Source organism: Neolamprologus brichardi, chromosome 8, assembly GCF_056152115.1.
Source record: "Neolamprologus brichardi isolate AB-2024 chromosome 8, ASM5615211v1, whole genome shotgun sequence".
Taxonomy (NCBI): Eukaryota; Metazoa; Chordata; class Actinopteri; order Cichliformes; family Cichlidae; genus Neolamprologus; species Neolamprologus brichardi.
The window spans coordinates 15,950,096-15,969,383 of NC_142111.1; the positions used below are offsets into that span (position 1 = coordinate 15,950,096).

General features: G+C 39.4%; 1 protein-coding gene across 3 annotated transcripts in view; it reads left to right on the forward strand.

The window, feature by feature from the left end:
- The window catches only part of adkb (adenosine kinase b), a 126,632-nt gene extending 108,268 nt beyond the window's left edge, over positions 1-18,364 (forward strand). For all 3 annotated transcript variants that reach the window (XM_087844699.1, XM_006791141.3, XM_006791142.3), the window contains 3 exons: positions 4,723-4,837; positions 17,002-17,088; positions 17,398-18,364. In XM_087844699.1, coding sequence (XP_087700825.1) covers positions 4,723-4,837; positions 17,002-17,088; positions 17,398-17,522 — 327 coding nt within the window. In that variant the 3' untranslated portion in view covers positions 17,523-18,364. The remainder of the gene's footprint in view (positions 1-4,722; positions 4,838-17,001; positions 17,089-17,397) is intronic.
- Positions 18,365-19,288: the final 924 nt, after the last annotated feature.

Below are 19,288 nucleotides of genomic sequence, written 5' to 3' on the forward strand. Positions count from 1 at the left end.
AATAACCAAATTACAGCCACCTGTGATTTTGGATTATGGAAATGAAGATTACAGAAAGCACAGTGTGTTTTAACGTGGGGCTGCCTCTTAAGTGTAAAGTAAACGTTCCCTTAGTCTATTTTTTCCTCGTGTTTTTGCATATTCCTTCCATTGCTATTTAAATGCAAAAATCAAAACACAAATAGCCGATATGCGAGGCTTTTTTTTTTCTTCCCTTTGCATGGGCTCAGGTATTTTAAGTGCCTTCTCTCTTTCAGAGGTAGCGCTGCCTTGAATATGTCTCTGCTCTGTGTGAGTAATTGTCATCCAGAATCACTAACGGTGTGATCAACGTGACTGGAATAGAAATGCAATCCTGATGGCAGTGACAGGTTTAAGAGAGGAGAAGGGATGAAGGCGGAGGTGGTGGTGCTGTAGGGGGGGTGGTGGAATTGGGGAGGTGTTAGTAATGGAGGGGCCTCACATGGAAAAAAACCCCACAAAGGGCAAAGTGAAGACTCTCCTAGTAGTTACAATTCTTTGACATTTTCCGTGTCAACCTGATTTGGCAGAACACTCTGCGAAATTGCATTGGATGAATGTGATTTCTCAGATAACATCGGTGGTGTGTACTGTACTTGGCGCATTTCTAGATGGCTGTGGTTCAAAGATGTTTTCTTCACCGCATTTTTTTTTCTCCTCTCGTCACTTTCTGGTGACAGTTTTAAACTTTACTGGTACAGGCCGGCTCCCGTAGACCAGTCATATCCTGGCAAGTCCTCAAAAATATGAATATGCAAAGTTTTAGCCTGTAAAACTTTGATTCAACCCGGAGATGAGGGATTAATTGTTACGGCAGTGTTAGCGGACGGAATTTGTTTGTTTGCAAGTACACAGTACACCTGTATGAGTTTGTATGGATATGTTTTGTCATCTTTACATAACATATAGAGGTCAAAAACAGCCAAATTTTTTTTGAAAAACTTTCACAGTTTTGTTGTACATGTACAATGACAATAAATGGCTACTCTACTCTACTCTATTATAAAAAAAAAAACTAAACTAAATGCTATTAAAAAAAACAATTAATAATCTTATTATTTTTTGTTTACATTTTACATTACTCTATACATTTATACTTACTCATTATTCAAACTATGCATATAGGTTATGAACAAATATTGTATTAAATTACGGAAATATAATTTAAGTCTCGTTTTATATATTTAATGCCATGATAGATAGTTAAATTATTATTTTTAGAAAGGTTTTTTTTATGATATATTTTGATGGATTTTGGGATATTAATAACACATTTTTTTTAAACAACTTACTGTATTTATTTATTTACTTTTTAGGTTTTTCTGGTCTCCATAATTTAAAATGTCATATATTAATTAAATTAACTAATTTTAAGACTCATTTATAAGCTTCCACAAGTAATTAGATTAAAAAAGTCTTACAAGTCTTACAAGATCCACTTACCAGAAATTTTGAAGAGCTTTCAGCCTTATCCGATTGCCTTTAGCAGCAGAAGGCATTTGTTCGATTCATAGTTCAGTGGCAGCCTCTGATGCCATAGAAAACCACCTGTTAACCATATTCTAATGGTTTGAATTGCTTTAAAAAGTAAAATAAAGTTGGCTTGTGTTCAAAGCAGAGTAGGTCTTCTTGAAAACATCAACATTCAAACAATCATTTTTACCTCACAATTATTTTATTATTATATTCTATCATTTGTAGTTTTTTATTTTAGTCTTATAGCCAAAAACATTTGTTCTTTAACATTTGCCGACTCAAAAGAAGACAAAAAGTTAGACTTGCTGTCTGAAACGAAACATATAAAGGCCACTGAGGTCGATTGAAGTCCAGTAAAATTCCGGGTTACTTGGGGAGGGTCGGCACTTTTGAGGGAATTATAATTGGATTCTGTGACCCTAAAGCGCCGCATGATGTACTTTGAGTGTATCTCGAAACACTGTTATCATCACATTATGGATGACTAACAAAAATGACAGCAGCCCTTCTTCAGCTTAAACACAAGATAAAAAGCTTTCCTCTCCAAAACAGCAATCAGCAGATCTGAACACAGTCGCCTGATTGTGATCTGTTTCCTTTAAATGCTCAAAGAACTCAGCATCACAGCTCTAATTGAATCTCTCCCTCGCAGTGTTTCTCAAGCAGCATGCAGTGGAAACGATCAGTTTCTCACTGGCTTCAACACAGAAACACAATTTAACACCCTTGTAGAGCTTTCATATTTCACGGTTTGTTGATTTATGTCTGATCAATTGCCTCACAATTGTAAATATTGCCATTTGTCAGTAGTAAACCAAATTGACCATATCATTTGTCAAGTCATTTGTCTGCACTCGCGCTGAACGTTATTTTTCTGTATCGTTTTGCCCCGGGAGCTTGTCAGGTAAGTGTTTCTGCCAGGCAGAAAGTGTGCTTGTACCTGTAAAGGGTAACCCAGGAGATCCAATTGTAGCACGTCAAAAGTTTTTTATACTAAAGCGAGCAAGGATGAAATCTCAAAATGTGTAGAGAAGTAAACATTCAATTAGAAAATAATTTCTAAATCACGTGTCCGAAAGTGGACCAGTAGCGAGACTCACAGCTTCCTGTCCTGTCTTTTAGTCATCTGGTGGTTTGTTTTCAAAAGACACAAACTTGAGCTGCAGTGACTGGCGTGTTCGTCATCACTGCTACTGGGCGAGTTTAAAGAAGCTGATCGCACCCATGACCCCCCTCTTTGTGGCTTTGCTATAAAAGTGCTCACTCTAGAAGTGATGGTTATCTATATGGGAGCTGGTGATAGACTGAAAAAACCTCCTTCAACAAGAAACACTGTGGATTGTAACACTGCAGGCCAGTAAGTTTTCAAGTCTGAACAACAAGGTAGATTTTCTGCATTTTTAATTGTTTTTGGTAGTTTATTTTCTGACTAGTAGTTGGAAGATACTTTGAAAACTTAAACACTAGCACTTGGTGATGTTTTATTTAGTTCACTTTAGCGTAGCTTTAACGATAGCTTTCGATGTGATAAAATTAGATATGCTGGGTTCCCATTTGGCACATTTAGTGTGATAAGCTTAGGAATGAAACACCTTGTAAAACAAAACTCTTTACAGAAAAAATTTTACACCCTTTTTACTATTTTATGTATGTAGCACACAACTTATTTACCTTACAGATTTACTTTTGTTGATACTAAAGCTACTTTCAGCTGCTCCATTATTCACACATTCACACAGGTAGCTCTACATATATTGGATCTGCAGATGTGCCGGACGCCCTTCCTGAGGCAGTTCTTGATGGTTTGGTGGTTTTTTCTGGGATCAAACCAGCACTAATAAAGTGTAAAGCACTAATATATTTATTTTGCAAAGCAATTATTGTGATTTTTTTCAACATGGATTGGATTTTTTCTTTTATTTCTATGGGTTGCGTACCATGTCATGGGTGTTGGCTGACTGATTGCGTCTTTGTCAGATCCTAATGAAGAGTCGTGCAAGGTTTCTTTTCCTGCTGAACTGCTTGAAAAGTAAACTTAAAATATCATTTTACTGAAGAGCACCTGTTGAATCAGCCATCAGAGCCATGTGGCACTTCTTTTCTTCCTTTTTTTGTAAACTTGTGTTTGTGTTATTGTGTGCCCGCCCTACCACCTCTGGCCTTTAGAACATTTTAGCTCCTAAAAGCTGAGTGGAGCCCCTTTTTTTTTATGTCAGTGAACATAAAACCCAAGGGTGACAATGTGCCGAGCCTTGTGTGGTTTTGCATTCAGTGTCTGGAGGAGTGCTTGTGGTTACATCCAGTCACAGTGACAAATTGCTCTTTTTTTTCGCCGTCGTCTGCTAACGGCCTCTGTATTAACCTCACCATTAGCACTTACTTAGAGTGTTACACCCATTTTTCCTCAGCCCTGGGTCTCCCTGGACCTCTCAGGCCTGATTAAAGGGCGTTTGGGAAGCATTTAAAGGTGTAAAAAGCTCATTGGTTTAAGTGAGCCAGTGAGCCTGGTGGTACTGGGCTGGAGCCTATCTTTCTGATTACTCCCATAATCACAGTATTTGCTCACCCCTGAAGGTGCTCAAGCGTTCGCTTTGATACAGATGCTAGAGGCATCTAGTATCCCTAATGCTAGCTCCTCAGTGTGCTGTATTACAGAAAAGCAGTCCACCCCACTGCGAGACGGTGATAAAGACGTTCTACCTGCTCATAGTACATCATGATGAGTTAATAATAAAGTAGCACTGACAGGTGTGGGTTTTTTTATCCCTCTCATGATCAAAGGCAAGCACTCTGGAGAGTTCTGTCGTCTCCAGGCGAGAATATCCATTCAGTGCAGATGCTGAGGAGAGATGGCCTGTTTCAGGAAGAGAATGATACAGTACACGCACCACCTATCCCTTCAGCTTGCAGAAGTAGCTTTATCTGACAACAGCAGATCTTAACACGCTTATTTTCATCTCACTTAGGGAATATGACATTCTAATATTTTCGCAATTCTCCAGTAAGTGCGTGGAAGCCTCATTGAGCGTCCCTATTGATCTGTTTCGAAATGGGTTCACAGCCCATCTGGTTTCATTATCACTTTGATCTGTCTGCCTGGATTGGAAAAATCTGACCTCTCTCAGTCACACGCGTGATCTTCGATTAACTCTTCAGAAATTGCTCCTCATGTTGCATTCACTCGACTCAACACATTCTCACCCGGTGGTCTGGTGTTTTTCACAGACAGACGACATCGCAGAGATTGCAAAGAAAACCCAAAACCTCCCCAAGGAGAACACGAAGAGGCAGCGAGTGGTGGTCTTCACCCAGGGCAAGGACGACACCGTCGCAACTGTCGGTATGCCATTTTTCTTTTCAGCGTTCTTTTTTTGTCTGCTTATCTACACACATTTTCCACTCGAAGCCATCCCATCTTTGGCCCCTTTTGGACATCTTTACCCTTCACTTAAACCTCATATCTCGAAGCTGCAGAACACAGCCTTAAATAGATGCTAGATCTCTGACTGAAGGGAGCAGAATGCTATCAGTAATTTCTTTGAAGTTAAGCTCCAATATTGACACCAGATGTTTCAAAAAAAGAATGCTTGCACTACATTCTGTCATTTCAGAGCATAAAAGAAGCGTGGGGGATGCAGAGAGCAGGCATTGATTTGTGAAGTACTTCTAACTTTGTCTTGGACAGACTCCAGGCCAGTCCTCAGCAATTTTTAATGCTTCAACTCTTACATCCTGCCCTATTTTTCTTTCCCTTTTTTTGCAAAACGCTGGCAGAGTGACCTTGGGGAGCGGTTGACAGAGCTGCCCCTCAAATCAATCCAGTTTCCTTTGATACAGGGCATATTTGTTAACAGGACATTAAATGGCAGTGTCATCATAACTGAGCAGGGGTTGCAGGTTTAAGCAGCGTGAGGAGAGACGATAGTTTCCGATTACTGCTGGAAGCCTTTGCCTTTGTTTGGAGCCACGGGGCGTCTCTCCTCATTGCCCTTGCAGTTCAGTTCCGACTAGTCGTGCATGGGGAGAGATAGCCTCAGGTAAAGACTCCATCATATCACTCATCGCTGGGGACTGCGGAGAGACTGTTAGCGCTGCAGGACAGTGTCCTCACATGTGTCCAGCGTTCTCAATTTCATACTGCTGGAAAGAGTATTTATAAGCTGACGTTCGGTTTAATTTAGTGGTGCCTTTATTTCCATCTATAAACCATGCTGCCTTTTTGTCCAGATTCTCAAAAGACTATGATGGTTTGATAAAGAATAAAGCAGCTGTAATGAATATTTTTGTGTTAACAGTGCATAAATCAGCTATGTTTAACGTAAACGTGTACACTTAAAGTGATGAGCTCACAGAATATTTACTTGACTGTGCAGTTTTTCACAACTATACAGAGATTTATAATTCCTCTGTAGCGTTGTGGAGAGCTGTAGTTGAAATTTGGTTAATTCTCAGCATTTTTTGTGGGGTTTTTTTAGTTTTCAGTGATAGCACTGGAATAAATTCTTGCTAAGCTACCTGTCCATTAACAGTTACCTGATGGTGCTCCTTCAAAATAAGAGCTAAAAGAAGACTGACTTTGCATTAAGTAAATGTAAGAATAATTGTAAATGAATGAACAAACTTTCAGGTTATGAAATGTCATTTTTTAACCATTTTTCTTGGTTAAAATGTTTTTTATGTTTTTTTTAAACAAATTATTCAGTAGTTAAATGAATATTAACCGATAATACACAATACACAATATTTTTATATGTCAATATTCTTATGTCCCAGTGTGCCTGTAATGGCACTATGCCAAATGTATGCACAAAAACAAAACAAAAGGTGTTGTTATTATCAAGTATGCTGCTGATATGAATGGGATTTTACAATAATTGTGACGCAGTGTGCAAAAAGTCGGGTAAAGATGCAGAGATATAGTGATCGGTAAATCAAGAACAAGTGGTTTTTCTTCTTAACTTCACTGTGGCTGAAAAATATGGTTTATTGAACAATTTTTAATGCATAAACAATGATAAAAATAATAAACAAACACGATATTTCACCCTAAATCCTTGTCCAGCAAACCTCTCGGCCATGAGGGGAAAGCCCCCCGCTGAGCGCAGCCATACGCCTGGGGGTGCGACCTGTCCAGTCAGCTGGAGAAATTTGCCCCCTCACTGATGTTGCCGACCTTTATCCATCCTTAGCCTGTGGCGATAAGACTGTGTGGATTGGAATCGATCCACCGTTTCTTGTAAACCTAGTGGACTTCTTATTACAAGTTTAGTCATTTATGAGTCTGTTACCGCAACAATTCAAAGAACAGACACAGTTTGACAGCTTAAATAAAATATGCTTGTTAATATAGAAGTTTTGAAATTATAGGAAAGTTTTAGGTGTATAAAAGATGTGCTGATGCAGCTGCTGTGTATGGAATTTTAAACAATTGATGAAAAGTAATCAACTTTTTGGGATGTTTCTGGCTAAATGATAATGGGATTGCATTACGGTCAGCTCATCATGCCATTCCTTGAATTAACTTAGTTCAATGGCCAATAAAAATAATAGTAATAATAAGAAAACATAATTGCTGCTAACAAACTGAGAAGAAGGCGCACATAATAATTATTCAATTCAATTTTATTTATATAGCACCGAATCACAACAGTTGCCTCGAAACACTTTATATTATAAGGTAAAGGCCATACAATATAACACTGAAAACCACGACAGTCAGGTTACATTTGGCGACAGTGGGAAGAAGAAACTCCCCTTTTAAGAGGAAGAAACCTCCAGCAGAACCAGGCTCAGGGAGGGGCAGACATCTGCCACAACCATCGGGGGTGAGGGGAGGGAGACAGGATGCCAGAGGGTAGTAATGAGTAATGGTTAAATGCAGAGTGGTGTATAAACACATGGTGAGGAAGAAGAAACACTAAGTGCATCGTGGGAAGCCAGCAGCATAGCCCGATTGCAGCATAACTAAGGAAGGATTCAGGGTCCTTTTTTATTGAAAAATAAAGTTTTTAGCCTAATCTTAAAAAGGTTGTTTGTCTCCTGAATCCAAGCTGAAATAAAGAAAATCTACAACACACCAGCATAATACAAGAAACAAAAAGTACAAGATGACGTGTGATTTTAATATGCAAATCAAATTTATTTGCATCTGATGCTGTGGCTCTTTGTTGTACAACATATTTGAATGTATCTGGGAAGGTTCTCAGTCATCCAGGTCATGGTAGTCTAAAGAGCTTGGAAAGAAAAGCGTCTGGACTTCTTTAAGTTGCTTGAAGACGTTTCACTTCTCATCCGAGAAGCTTCTTCAGTTCTAGGGTCAATTGGTGGAGAGTCTCAGATTTAAGCCCTATGGGAGTGTCCCCAAAAGGGGGTCATGAAACCCCTGTTCAGGAAATCTCAGGAAATCACATGATAGGGTGGGGCTAGGTTTCACAATGAGCTCACCCGAAACCTTGGCTGATTGTGACCTACACCCGTTTTCACACCTTGGCTCGTGTGATTAGGTAGAGGATCAAAATGGGCTTCATGACCCCCTTGGGGGACACTCCCCTAGGACTTACATCTGGGACTTTCCACCATTTGACCCTAGAACTGAAGAAGCTTCTCGGATGAGAGGTGAAACGTCTTCAAGCAACATAAAAAAGTCCAGACGCTTTTCTTTCCAAGCTCTTTAGAATATATTTGAATGGTTTAGAGTGTACCCAGCCTCTTGCACTATGATGGTCTCCAGCTTCCCTGTGACCCTGAATTTGAAAAGCAGTCAAGAGGATGGCTGGACAGCGGCAGCTTTGATATATGCTGTTTCGCATTCATTTAAACCTTCCACAACAAAGATTCAAACATTTTCTTTTTGTTAATTTAATCACACAACTTCATAAATTAACAGTGTGATGTGTCAGTATTATCCCAAAATGATTCCACTTAATAAGCGGTAATACAGCGTTACTGCACGGGCTTAATTAAAAGCATATATTTTAATCGAAAAGGCTCATTTGAATTTTCATTATCAAAGTCAAATTCCTCGAAGTGAATTTTCCTTTCATGAGAATTTAAAAGGAACTCTTTAAAGAGAGTCCCGACATTTAAAAACCAACACGAATCCATCCATTGTGCTGGAAGTGATGGATAATTCCTGCCTGGTTCCCTCATTGCTCCTGCATGAACACACAGCCGTGCGCCCCCGTGAACTTTATATAAAATACATGATGAATGCCGGCTGGATGAAAGACAATGTGTTTCAGGTGTCAGCTACAAAGGCAAACATGATAAATGTCATTGACTGTGCTATCATTGCAGTGGAGCAGTTACAGTAGTAGGTGCATCCGTAGTGGTGTGTCTGTGTGTGAACATCACTGTTCACGCCAGCCAAATAAATGTCAATGTAAAAAGAGAATTAAAGATTTTCATTTCCCAGAGGCGGCGCTCTAATAAACTTGATCTCTCATTTTGTTTGCAATTTGTCCTCCTGTCAGGATTTGATCATTTGCCAGCCTCTGCATGTCATGTTAAACCATTTTATAGTGATTAAGGATGGGAGAATGCCTTCCCCCGTGGTATAATTCTCCAAAAAAGAGATGTCAATTTGTTATTGTTCTTTTTTTTTCTCCCCCCCCTGCCCTTCATTTGGAGCCTTTCATCACACCACCGCTTCAAACGTGCCTTTTAAGAGCTGGGAGCAGGGGAAAATGGCCCTTTATTTAGCTGCCACTGACACTGCGGAACTACACTGGGCTTTTGCTTATACACCCATTATAGCAGTAATTAAGATCATTGTGCCCTGAACCTTAAACGGTGAGGAGATCTAATAAATGATCATTCAGCGGGGGTTGCTGCTCTAATCGCTGATAAGGACTTGATAAAGCCTGACTCGGCTCCTCTGCGAGTTTTAGGGCTCTCGGGGGGGAAAGGCAGGCAAATTTCAAAAAAACTCCTCTATACATGGTAATTGCATCAGATGAAGAAACAATATTGACTACAACACATGCACACACTCACACACACCTCCAAATAACATAGTTTTTTGCAGTAGTTTGTTAAAGAAGTGCCCCAAATTAAACGTCGTAGCATTATTTGAAGCCCTGCTTGAGCACGTCTCAGTAGTCGGTTTAAAGAGGAGGATATTTATGTTGCTTACTTCATAATAGGCAAAATCAATTAACCGCCTGCGCTATGAGAAAGACCTCCTCTCTTTTTCCTTGGCGTCTCACATTGAAGTGTTTTCTTTCATGACTCCCTGAAAGGATATTGGTTGGCGATGATCTTTTGCCTGCGGTTACAGTAATTACAGGCATATGTCCTTCTTTTCTTTTTTTTTCTCTTCTTCTTCTTCCTTAACTCAGTTGTGAACAAAGATGCTGGTTATGATGGGGAAACAGATTGAATGTCAACTTGCTTCTAACCTGTCACATTTGCCAAGAAAGCGGTAATGTTGTTTTCCTCTCTAGGCTCCGAATTTTTTTGGCTGAAACGCAACAGGAATCATTCCAGAAGAGGAAATAGTATTCTCAGGGAAGTTTCTCGCATAAAGATGTTTCACTCTGTCGAGCACTTTAGCTCATGAATTTTAGCTGAATATTCATGTGTAATTCCCAGTCGCTGGGTACCTCAGGATTTAAAATGATGTATTAATTGTTTTACTTGTGTAGATGATAAAGTGCCACGGAATCAAAGTTAATTTTAATGACCTGCCAGCTATTTGATCAACTTGTCAAAGCAACATTATTGAGGTTTGGAACATCACCAAGTATAGCATGTAATAATCTCAGAGTCAAAAAAAAGAAAGAAAAGAAAAAGCTCCATATGCTCATTTCCACTTATACGGAGGTCGTCTTATTGGCACGTATAGTCACTTATTTTAAAGGAAAGCCTTTTTTCAGTCACTGTTGTGCAGTGAATTGTCATTGTTAGAAAGAATAGCCGATAATAAAGGACTTAATTGATACTCATTTCAAAGAGACGCCTGTTGAAAGAATTTCTTAAGTTTAATCACCACCATTCAAGAGTTGTAATGAGGGAATTATGAAGAGTGAATTAACAAAAGCACACAATTATAGCTTACTGGAAGGAAGTATTTGAATTCCTTTGAGGTTTTTTTCCTCATTTTTTTCTCCTCTCTGGTGCAGGTTACCTGTCAAAGCACAGCCATACTACAACTCCCACGTATTCACCGCCAATCTGCTGCTTCACTCATTTTTGTCAGACTCAATTCTAGGAACGGGAATATGGTAGTGTTTAAAAATAAGTACAGCTGAGTTATGCTGATTGGAAATAATGTTGCCGACCTCATTACTGTGAAATGAGTTCAGATGTTCGACAAGCCAGAAACAACAGAGTATTTTGGCAGGATCTTTTCCTTTTTTATTATTTATTGTGATTTTCATGGCTGATTTTTGCCAGTGAGATCTTTGCTGCAGACGGCTGGAGAATTCTTGGAGTGTAACTCGAGGTAATATGTCAGTCAGATTCAATAATTTGCATCGCTGAGGTTATATGAACTCTGGCCTAGCAGGAGTATAAAAACTTTGCCCATGAATAAAGGCGTTAAATGTAGGATGTCTTATGTACTTTGTGTCTAGAAATTCTTGGATCTGGAAATGGCATTGAAAGCACTGTGCTGCCAAAACTGAGCTGATCAGTCACAATGTTTTATGATCATTACTTTTTATCATTACAAATGCATCAGATTTAAAAAGACTAAAAGATAGAACAGAAAGTTACACTATGTTGTTGAGCAATCCCTACAAGGATCAGAGATTATTGTTTTTGAGGCCCGGACAAACCCCCAAATATGTTCTAGTTCCTAAATAAGTGGAATATTACATGCTACCACTTTGCTGTTGGTTGTAGAGCTTTTCATAATAACTACTTACCAACATAAATAAGACTTGATATTGCTTGAAACAAATAGGAAGAGGGCCTTAAACTAAACATATTCGCTTCTAACCTAATATTACTGATAATAGAACTTAACTAATTAAAACTAGACTGTTTATAACTGCAAACTTTAGCTTATGCCTGTTAATAAACAAAACTGCAAAAAGTAACTGAGGAGACAGACTGGTGCTGATGTAAGAGAGAAGCCATGCTCCTCTTCCTCCACCTCCAGGTGAGCCTCTGCAGCCAATCAGCATCAGGGAGGAACCACAGAGAGAGAGCGTGAGATGAAAAAGATGACAGAAAAACAATATATGGATAGTAAAACAAATGTTTTTCATAGCTTTTTTTTACAAGATTTACATGGATGTGTTTCAGAAACGAAACAGTTAGTTGAAAGGAATTAAAGTAAACAAAAGTAAAATGTGAAATGAGTAGAGGGACTGAACACAAGTGAACTTAACACAGGACAAAGAGATGAAGGGAGACACTGAGGATGAAACTAATGAAATACAAGCTGGAACTAAGCTAAAAACTCAAGACTAAATAGCAAAATATAAGATAAATCAAAGTAATAAGAGAACTAAGAATTAAACAGAATGCTTAAAACCCTGAGTCAAGACCCAGGACGAAGGGTGATGTCAGTGAATGATGATTCTATTGCTTTACCAGAGCAGGCATCAGCCAAACAAATAACATTTATTCAACTCCTCTAATGTTAGTGGATGAAATTGCTTTAAGCACAAATCCAGACATAGCAGTTAAAAATGTAGGAGAATGTGATCATTGCAGTGATTAATCAGCCTGCTGTATATGAACAAAGTTACTGAGAGGCAGCTAGCTTGGCTAGCTCGCTCCAGTAAAGCGTGATCAGCCAAGTATCAGGAGCACCCACCTTCCAGCATTTGCCCTCAATTATATTACAAACATGGGCATGAATAGCCGAGCAGTTATTCCTGTTCGACTTCTTTGAAGTCCACTGCCTGGAGCAGATGCATAGTTGATGGATTGTAATGTAAATCTGCGGCAGACGAGGCTGCATGGTCACAAATAACAGACAGGCATGTGGACATCTGCGCTGACCTTCACTCTTGCAGCCTGATGACGAAGTTTATGTCATTGGGACCTGAGCAGACTTTCGGACTCAGAAAACATAATCCCGACTTTGCAAGGATGTTTGTGGACAGTCTTCTGAGGCTGCATTTGACTGTTTCATCTTGCAAACCGCAGATGTTTGGAAAATTGGATTTTGGTCAGATGAGGGTGTTATTTACATTCAGGGCTGATGACTCTTGATTGATATTGATTATGATTTTGTGGCGTGACTGGGGGGAATTTTCCAGGGCTTCCTGTAGCCAGCGGATATCTAGTCCAAAGCGGTCCAAATTTCCTGTTCCACCTGCCGATCAGCGTTTACGAAAGATCTAATGAAAAACCAAATCTTTACAACTGCATTTCAGTGAATCATCTGCTCACCTCTGTGCAACCAAATACTAAAGACAAATGGAAACCCTGCCTAAAGGTATTTACATATTTTTATGCAGATATGTATTTAACTAGTTACATGATGGATAAAATTGATATTGAGACAAACAAGGAGCCAGTAAGGGAATAAAAAAAAGACCCATCTAACAGCAGTAGGTCTAATAGATCCGAGCCCTTTTTAATGAATTCTGTCACCTTTGGGTGGTGTTATCACAGAGATGAGCGTCACTTCTTCTGAGACGTTACCTCGTTTTTGATCTGTTTTCCTAATGAGACCTGACTCCTCCTTCTGCTGCTTCACCATTTAACTCCCGTAGACATATTTACACCCACATATTCCCTGTTAAGAGGCATTTTTTGTCGTCTAATGAACACCAGTTTCATGCAGAACAAGTGCAGCGGCTTCAAATTTTAACGCGCCCGAATTTATATCCGCAAAGTGCATCCCTTAAAGGCGACCGCATCTAACGACTTCAGATTCTTAAGCGTAGAATAGATGACAAACTGTAATTTATTATTAGCACATTTATGTGCAGTTAATCATTTCAACAGGGAGGAGGATGCTCGAGCTTCATCTGTGGCTTTAATTAAGCAAAGTCGTTACGCTAGTAATTAGCTGATCCTGAAAGGATTGTTGTATTATTTTAATTTGTTATCAAAGTGACAATCGGCTGGTTCCTTTTACAAAGAGATTGTGTTGTTAGGAAAACACAATAACTCTGATACATCTTCAGCTCCTGACCTGTGACACGCTCCCAATCTGCTCTTGAAAGATGTCTTTTTCAAGCACAACCTGACCATGTGTGTCTTTCAGCTAGCGTAGTGCAGTAATTTTCTTTACATCAGGTGTTGAGCATGTGCTCAGCTCCAGGTTGTGTATTTTTTGCCCTTTTAGGATGAGAAAAGAAAGGTATTCAAAAATATTATAATGTGCAAAGTCTCATCTGCAGTGCAGATATTCCATAAGCTCTTGTTGGATTAGCAGGGAGCCTCATTAAACAAGTTTTTTTTGTAGTTTTTTTTTCCTCGTGTTCTCTTTAAACTCCCAACCTCTTTTTCTCAATAAGAGGTCTGTCAGACTCCTCTTGTTCCTTTTATCCACATGTCAGTCTTTTGTCTCCTGCACCTTTTTGAAGGTTCACGCCGGCACCAGAGCCCTTGGATTGTTTGAAGATTGTGTGTGTGGTTTAGATTGTTCTGACATAAGTTGCTGATTTAATGTCACTCTACACCTCGAGACTTTGTCATCTGGTAGAATTTTGTTTCCTTTTTTTTCCTTCTTCCTCTCCTTTAAACTGCAAGTCTCTTTGAAGTGCATATGCTACTGATAATTGAAGCAATATAATTCACTGAAGATAATAAAGAGAGCTTCATTTAATGGATTCTGTTCTGAACTAAAATGAGTCACAGCCACAACTGCTCTATGATTGTTTTTAATTTATTAGAGCGCTGGAGGATCTGCTGCTCTTGGATGAGGGATGTTGCAAATTTGTCCATTAATCTAACATCATATTTACCTTGTCATCCACACTAAGATAATACTTAATTATTTAATTTGCTAATGAACCTAATAGAACAGTTCTCATAGTTTTCTTATATATATAATACTTAAAGCCAAATGTTTACTGATTGTAGCTTATGAATATGATTTGCTGCATGCAACCGTGTACCTGCACTGAATTTTGCTAACTTTTTATTACTTGGCCATTAGCACCCAATGCAAAGCTAAGCTGTGGTATGAAAGTGTTTTTGTGATTATTAATTATTTCTGAGCACGTAAAGCAGTCGTAAAATTAAATAATGAAGAGCATTTTACAAGATGCTATTATAGTTCCTTTTCTATTTAAAGCACAAGGCAAAGAAGCACAATATATGAGACCTACAAGCAATCAAATGGATTACCCCTGTGATAACATGGTAATTAATATAACACCTGATGTTTGTGCTTTTGCATAGTTAGAATTAGAAACTTTTTTTACAGTTGTCATTCGCCAGAATGGAGACAAAACACAATAAGTAGATTGTAATTGAGAATTATTTCAGCCATAATATCCAGGAGGTAAACGCTTCATGCGGATTAAGTATTCCCTCTGGGATATGACCAGAATCTCATATGCCGATAATGATATATATCACACAGTAAATTCTGTTTATTAAAGTTTATATGATGTCCACATTCTAAGGTTGTTACTTTACTGTATATAAGCAAATGATTACATAAAATATTGCTATGTAAAATACAAAACCCAAACATTGTATTTTCAAGTTTAAACAGTTTAACTCTGGGATTTATTTTGAGCACCTGACAGTCCGTAAACTCTCGCCATACTGCATCACATGGTTCTTGCATAAGCAACGGGAGAGATTTGTGCTGTTTGAGCCCCTTGTGGAGGATGGTATGCGGCATAATTTACACAGGACAGCTTACTGGGTCATGCAAGAGCAAATGATATCCGTGCTACAGCGTTAGCAACTCCTTTCATGCTGGTATTCATGTTCCCACCTGCATCCGCGTGTTGTAAGACTGCAAAATTGCATTAAAATGACAGAAAATACTGCTGCAAGGCCAAAAAAAAATAAACGACAGAAGTTTTGATTTCATCACCAGATATATGTTATCACACTGCACAACCCTAAAGACAACACTGTGCTGTGTTATTTGTCACTAATTAAAACATGCTGAGCAGCAGCAGAGACATTAAAATCACATTACATAAAATATTGAAATCACTCTGGCACAATAAAGCCTCAATAAGGCGCACTTGCAGGTACAGGAAGAGAGACTTGTAGCAGCAGGTAGCAACAGGTGACAGCAAAGAACAGAGCACGCAGACTGAGGACAGTTATTATTTTCCTGTATACAAATATGTATCACAGCAGGTATGAAAACTGAACCATTACAACGCGTGTAAATGACTCTGTTATTGTTAGTTTCTCCAGAATAATGAGACGGGTCCCGGTCCTTGATGATTTTGTTAAATGGTGTGATGAGTCTCGTCTTCAAGTAAACTCATCCAAGACAAAAGACGTGATCGTTGATTTCAGAAAACGCACTCATGCACACGAGGTCAAGTCCATTAAGGGTCAGACGGGGGAATGTGTTCAGTCTTATAAATATCTTGGAACAATTATTGATTCAAAACCAAACTTTGAGGAAACCTGTGAAGCCGTGTGCATAAAAATTGGCACCAGCGTCCGGTTTGATGAAACTCTATCACTGATTTGATCTTATCTTGCCTTTACTGAGACTTTTTTTTAAACTTTGTCTTTGGTGTCATGGGTTGGAAACTCACTTAAATTGTTAAAAGGGCAATTGGTGAGTCACAGCTGAGCCCAGCTTCCCTGTCCACTAAACAGTTACAGCGATTGGCTGGTTTGATTTTACTTGAGGACTGGCATCCATAGCAAAGAGCTTTAGTTTCTTCCTGGTCCCACAATGGAGAACAACAAAGTTTAAAAAACAGTTTTGTTCCAGCGCTCACATAGACTGTGACGTCTCCATTATTTATTTCTTCGGTATGTTGTATTACGCTCACTTGCTGTCTGTGTTTTTGAAAGTGTTTATCTGAGGCTGAATGAGTCACTCACTGCAGACAAAATCTACCAGTGGTTGTAAATAATGTAACCTGAACCCAACAGCACTGAGCGCTGTTTCCGTCTTGGCTTGTTGTTTGGCTTTTTCGATATTTGGTCACAGATCAACGGAAGTTACTCTAATCATCCAAAACGAACGGCAACGTGTTCATCCAGGCTCGACCAGAAGCCACATTTATTATTCACGTCTCCTGTTTGCCGTTCCTGTTTTCAGATTTACTCCTTGGGTAGTTCATGGATTTTAAAAAGTGTTAGCAAATATTCACCTTTGTTGACAACGATGATTCAGAGTGAAGATTTACTAGGCCTGCGAAAGCAAAAATGATTAACTGCACATAATCTTTAGCTGTGTACTTAATAATTAGAACAAAAACCGCCGTGCAGAAGTGCTAGAATAAAATAGCCAATTATTTTTTATTTTAAGAAAGCCCTACAGTGTGCAATGACCCCACGAAGTGAGAGAAATAATAGGCTACAACTTGAGACACAAAGAGAGAGAATAACGCTGAAGTTGAACTTTAATTACCGAGTCTTCTTGTGTCCCCTCTGCAGGTGATAGGGTGACTATGTTCCCTGTTTTGGACATAGACCAGAATGATATTGTGGACACCAACGGAGCCGGAGATGCCTTTGTTGGAGGTATGGCATTATTAAGTGCATATCTTCATATCTGTGTACAATCCAATTAACCTTTGGTACTGGCCAACTATGCAATGTAGTAAAATCTCCAGATTATATGAGTGTGACTTTTACCCTGCTGGTTTTTTTTCCCACTCTGATCATAGCGCCATATAAAACAGCCAACATTTATGTCCTGTTGAGGAAGAAGCAGTCGCTTTTTCTAGAAGCAATTAGTACTTTGCTCGTTTTAACCCTAACTGCTCCCCTAAACTATTCTCGGAAGTGATGGATGGCTACAGGTTGACCTCTGCTCTTCTGTCTACCCAGGATTCCTCTCGGCGTTGGTCCAAGAGCACGCGTTGGAGGAGTGCATCCGGGCCGGACACTACGCGGCCAATGTCATCATCAGGCGGGTCGGATGCACCTTCCCAGAGAAGCCAGATTATCACTGATGCACCCGAAAATGCTGCGCACGTGTCTTTTCCACAGAAATACTTGTATTTGTATGTTTCGGGATTTTACGTATACTTGTTTTCTATTCACAGCGACAGACTGCATGGGACTAATTACCTCAGCTTGACTATTTTATCAAGCTGTTAAAAAAGGAAGCTCTGATGTTTTAATATAAGTCAAATACTGGAATAATATGTGTATGTTTAAAGGCTTATTCTGCTAAAATCTGTCTATTGGGTGTGAAAAACTGAATACCTGCAAGCCTGAGAAGGCGGTGGGAAAGTGTCAAATGTGTAAGCACATCTCAAGAAACAAATCAACACAATCTGCCAAACTTCTCTAACATTGATCCATATTTTTTCCCCACTACAGAGCAAACAATTTGTCCCAATAGCTCCTCCTCGTAGCTGGGGGTTTTGTATTTTAGTGATTTATAGGAAACTTGTTAAAGGCAAATAATAAGCTGATCAGTAGCAGAGAAGTGCATTATCCTGAAAGAGTGGTTTGAAAGGTTTCTCCAGGTTCAGGTGACTTCTTCATGGACCCTGAATCACAGCCAAAAAAATAAAGATATATTTACAGAAACTTCTCAAGCCATTCCTGCCACAGAAGCCACTTCTCGGTTTTACTAATTATCGTAATATTTATTACTTTTCAAACAATAACTGCTTTGCCTGTAAATCGCTAATTACGCTTATTTAACTGGAGCTTGTGCACTCTGAAGAGACGTGACACTGAAGTGGTGTAATTAGCAGTGAAAACTATAAGCGCAAAGCTGTAAGGTACAAAGTTTTCAGCGTAATCTGTTTTTTTTTTTTGGGGGGGGGGGGGGGGGGGGGGGCTGTAAAATAGAAACAATACCACATTTCCACTTCAGAGTATTCCTTTAATATTTAGCTGCTGTGCTGCAGCAATCAGGGATTGGGTACTGACAATCTTAACAGATAATGAGATAAAAGTGAAACATGTTTTTTTGGTACTATTGAAATAAATCAACTGATCCCACCATGAGACTCCTGGAGAATTTTGACATCTAAGAGCTGTTTAACCCAGAGGTGATGTTTATTTTAGGAGATACAAAAAAGAAAGAGGATATGAAAACAATGTTATAACCCACAGAGTTCGTGAATTTCCTCATTATTTAATCAGCCAGAGGCACACACTCTCATGCTAATCACTTTTGGATGGCTCAGCACCCTCCATTACGGGCCTGGTGTCCTGGCTCTGCTCAGCTGCCGCTCCACCCTACCCCTCATCATGCTTATTGGGTCCTAACTGGACTCTTGTGGTCTGGAGCTGCACTGCAGGGCTGCAGGAGATCATTTTTCTCAGTTTAAGGGATTAGCGGTCGCTCTTCGCTGGAGTCATTAGAAGGACCTGAAAATTAGGCTGATCCTTCGTACCCAGCTGTGCTGTCGCTGGGGGTTGGAGAAGGGGATCAGAGGGAGGCCCTTTCCAACCACCACCACCCCCTCCCTGCCTCCCTCCTCCTGTCCTATTCACTGAGGGCCAGCAGAAGTGTCGGGCAGTGTCTCGAGTGTTTTGTGGAAAATAATTCAACACTTATCTGTTCTACAAAGAAGTGTGATTGAGATTTTTTTTTCTTTTCTTTTTTTGGTCCCCCTCGCACAACCTGTTACATCATATTGTCGTTTTATTTTCTTTGAGCACATCAGAAGGAATCCAGTATTTACACTCCCCGCACATGCAGCCCCGCTTTCATAATGAGGCATCGTTTATGCATTTATGCTAATTGGGGCCATCT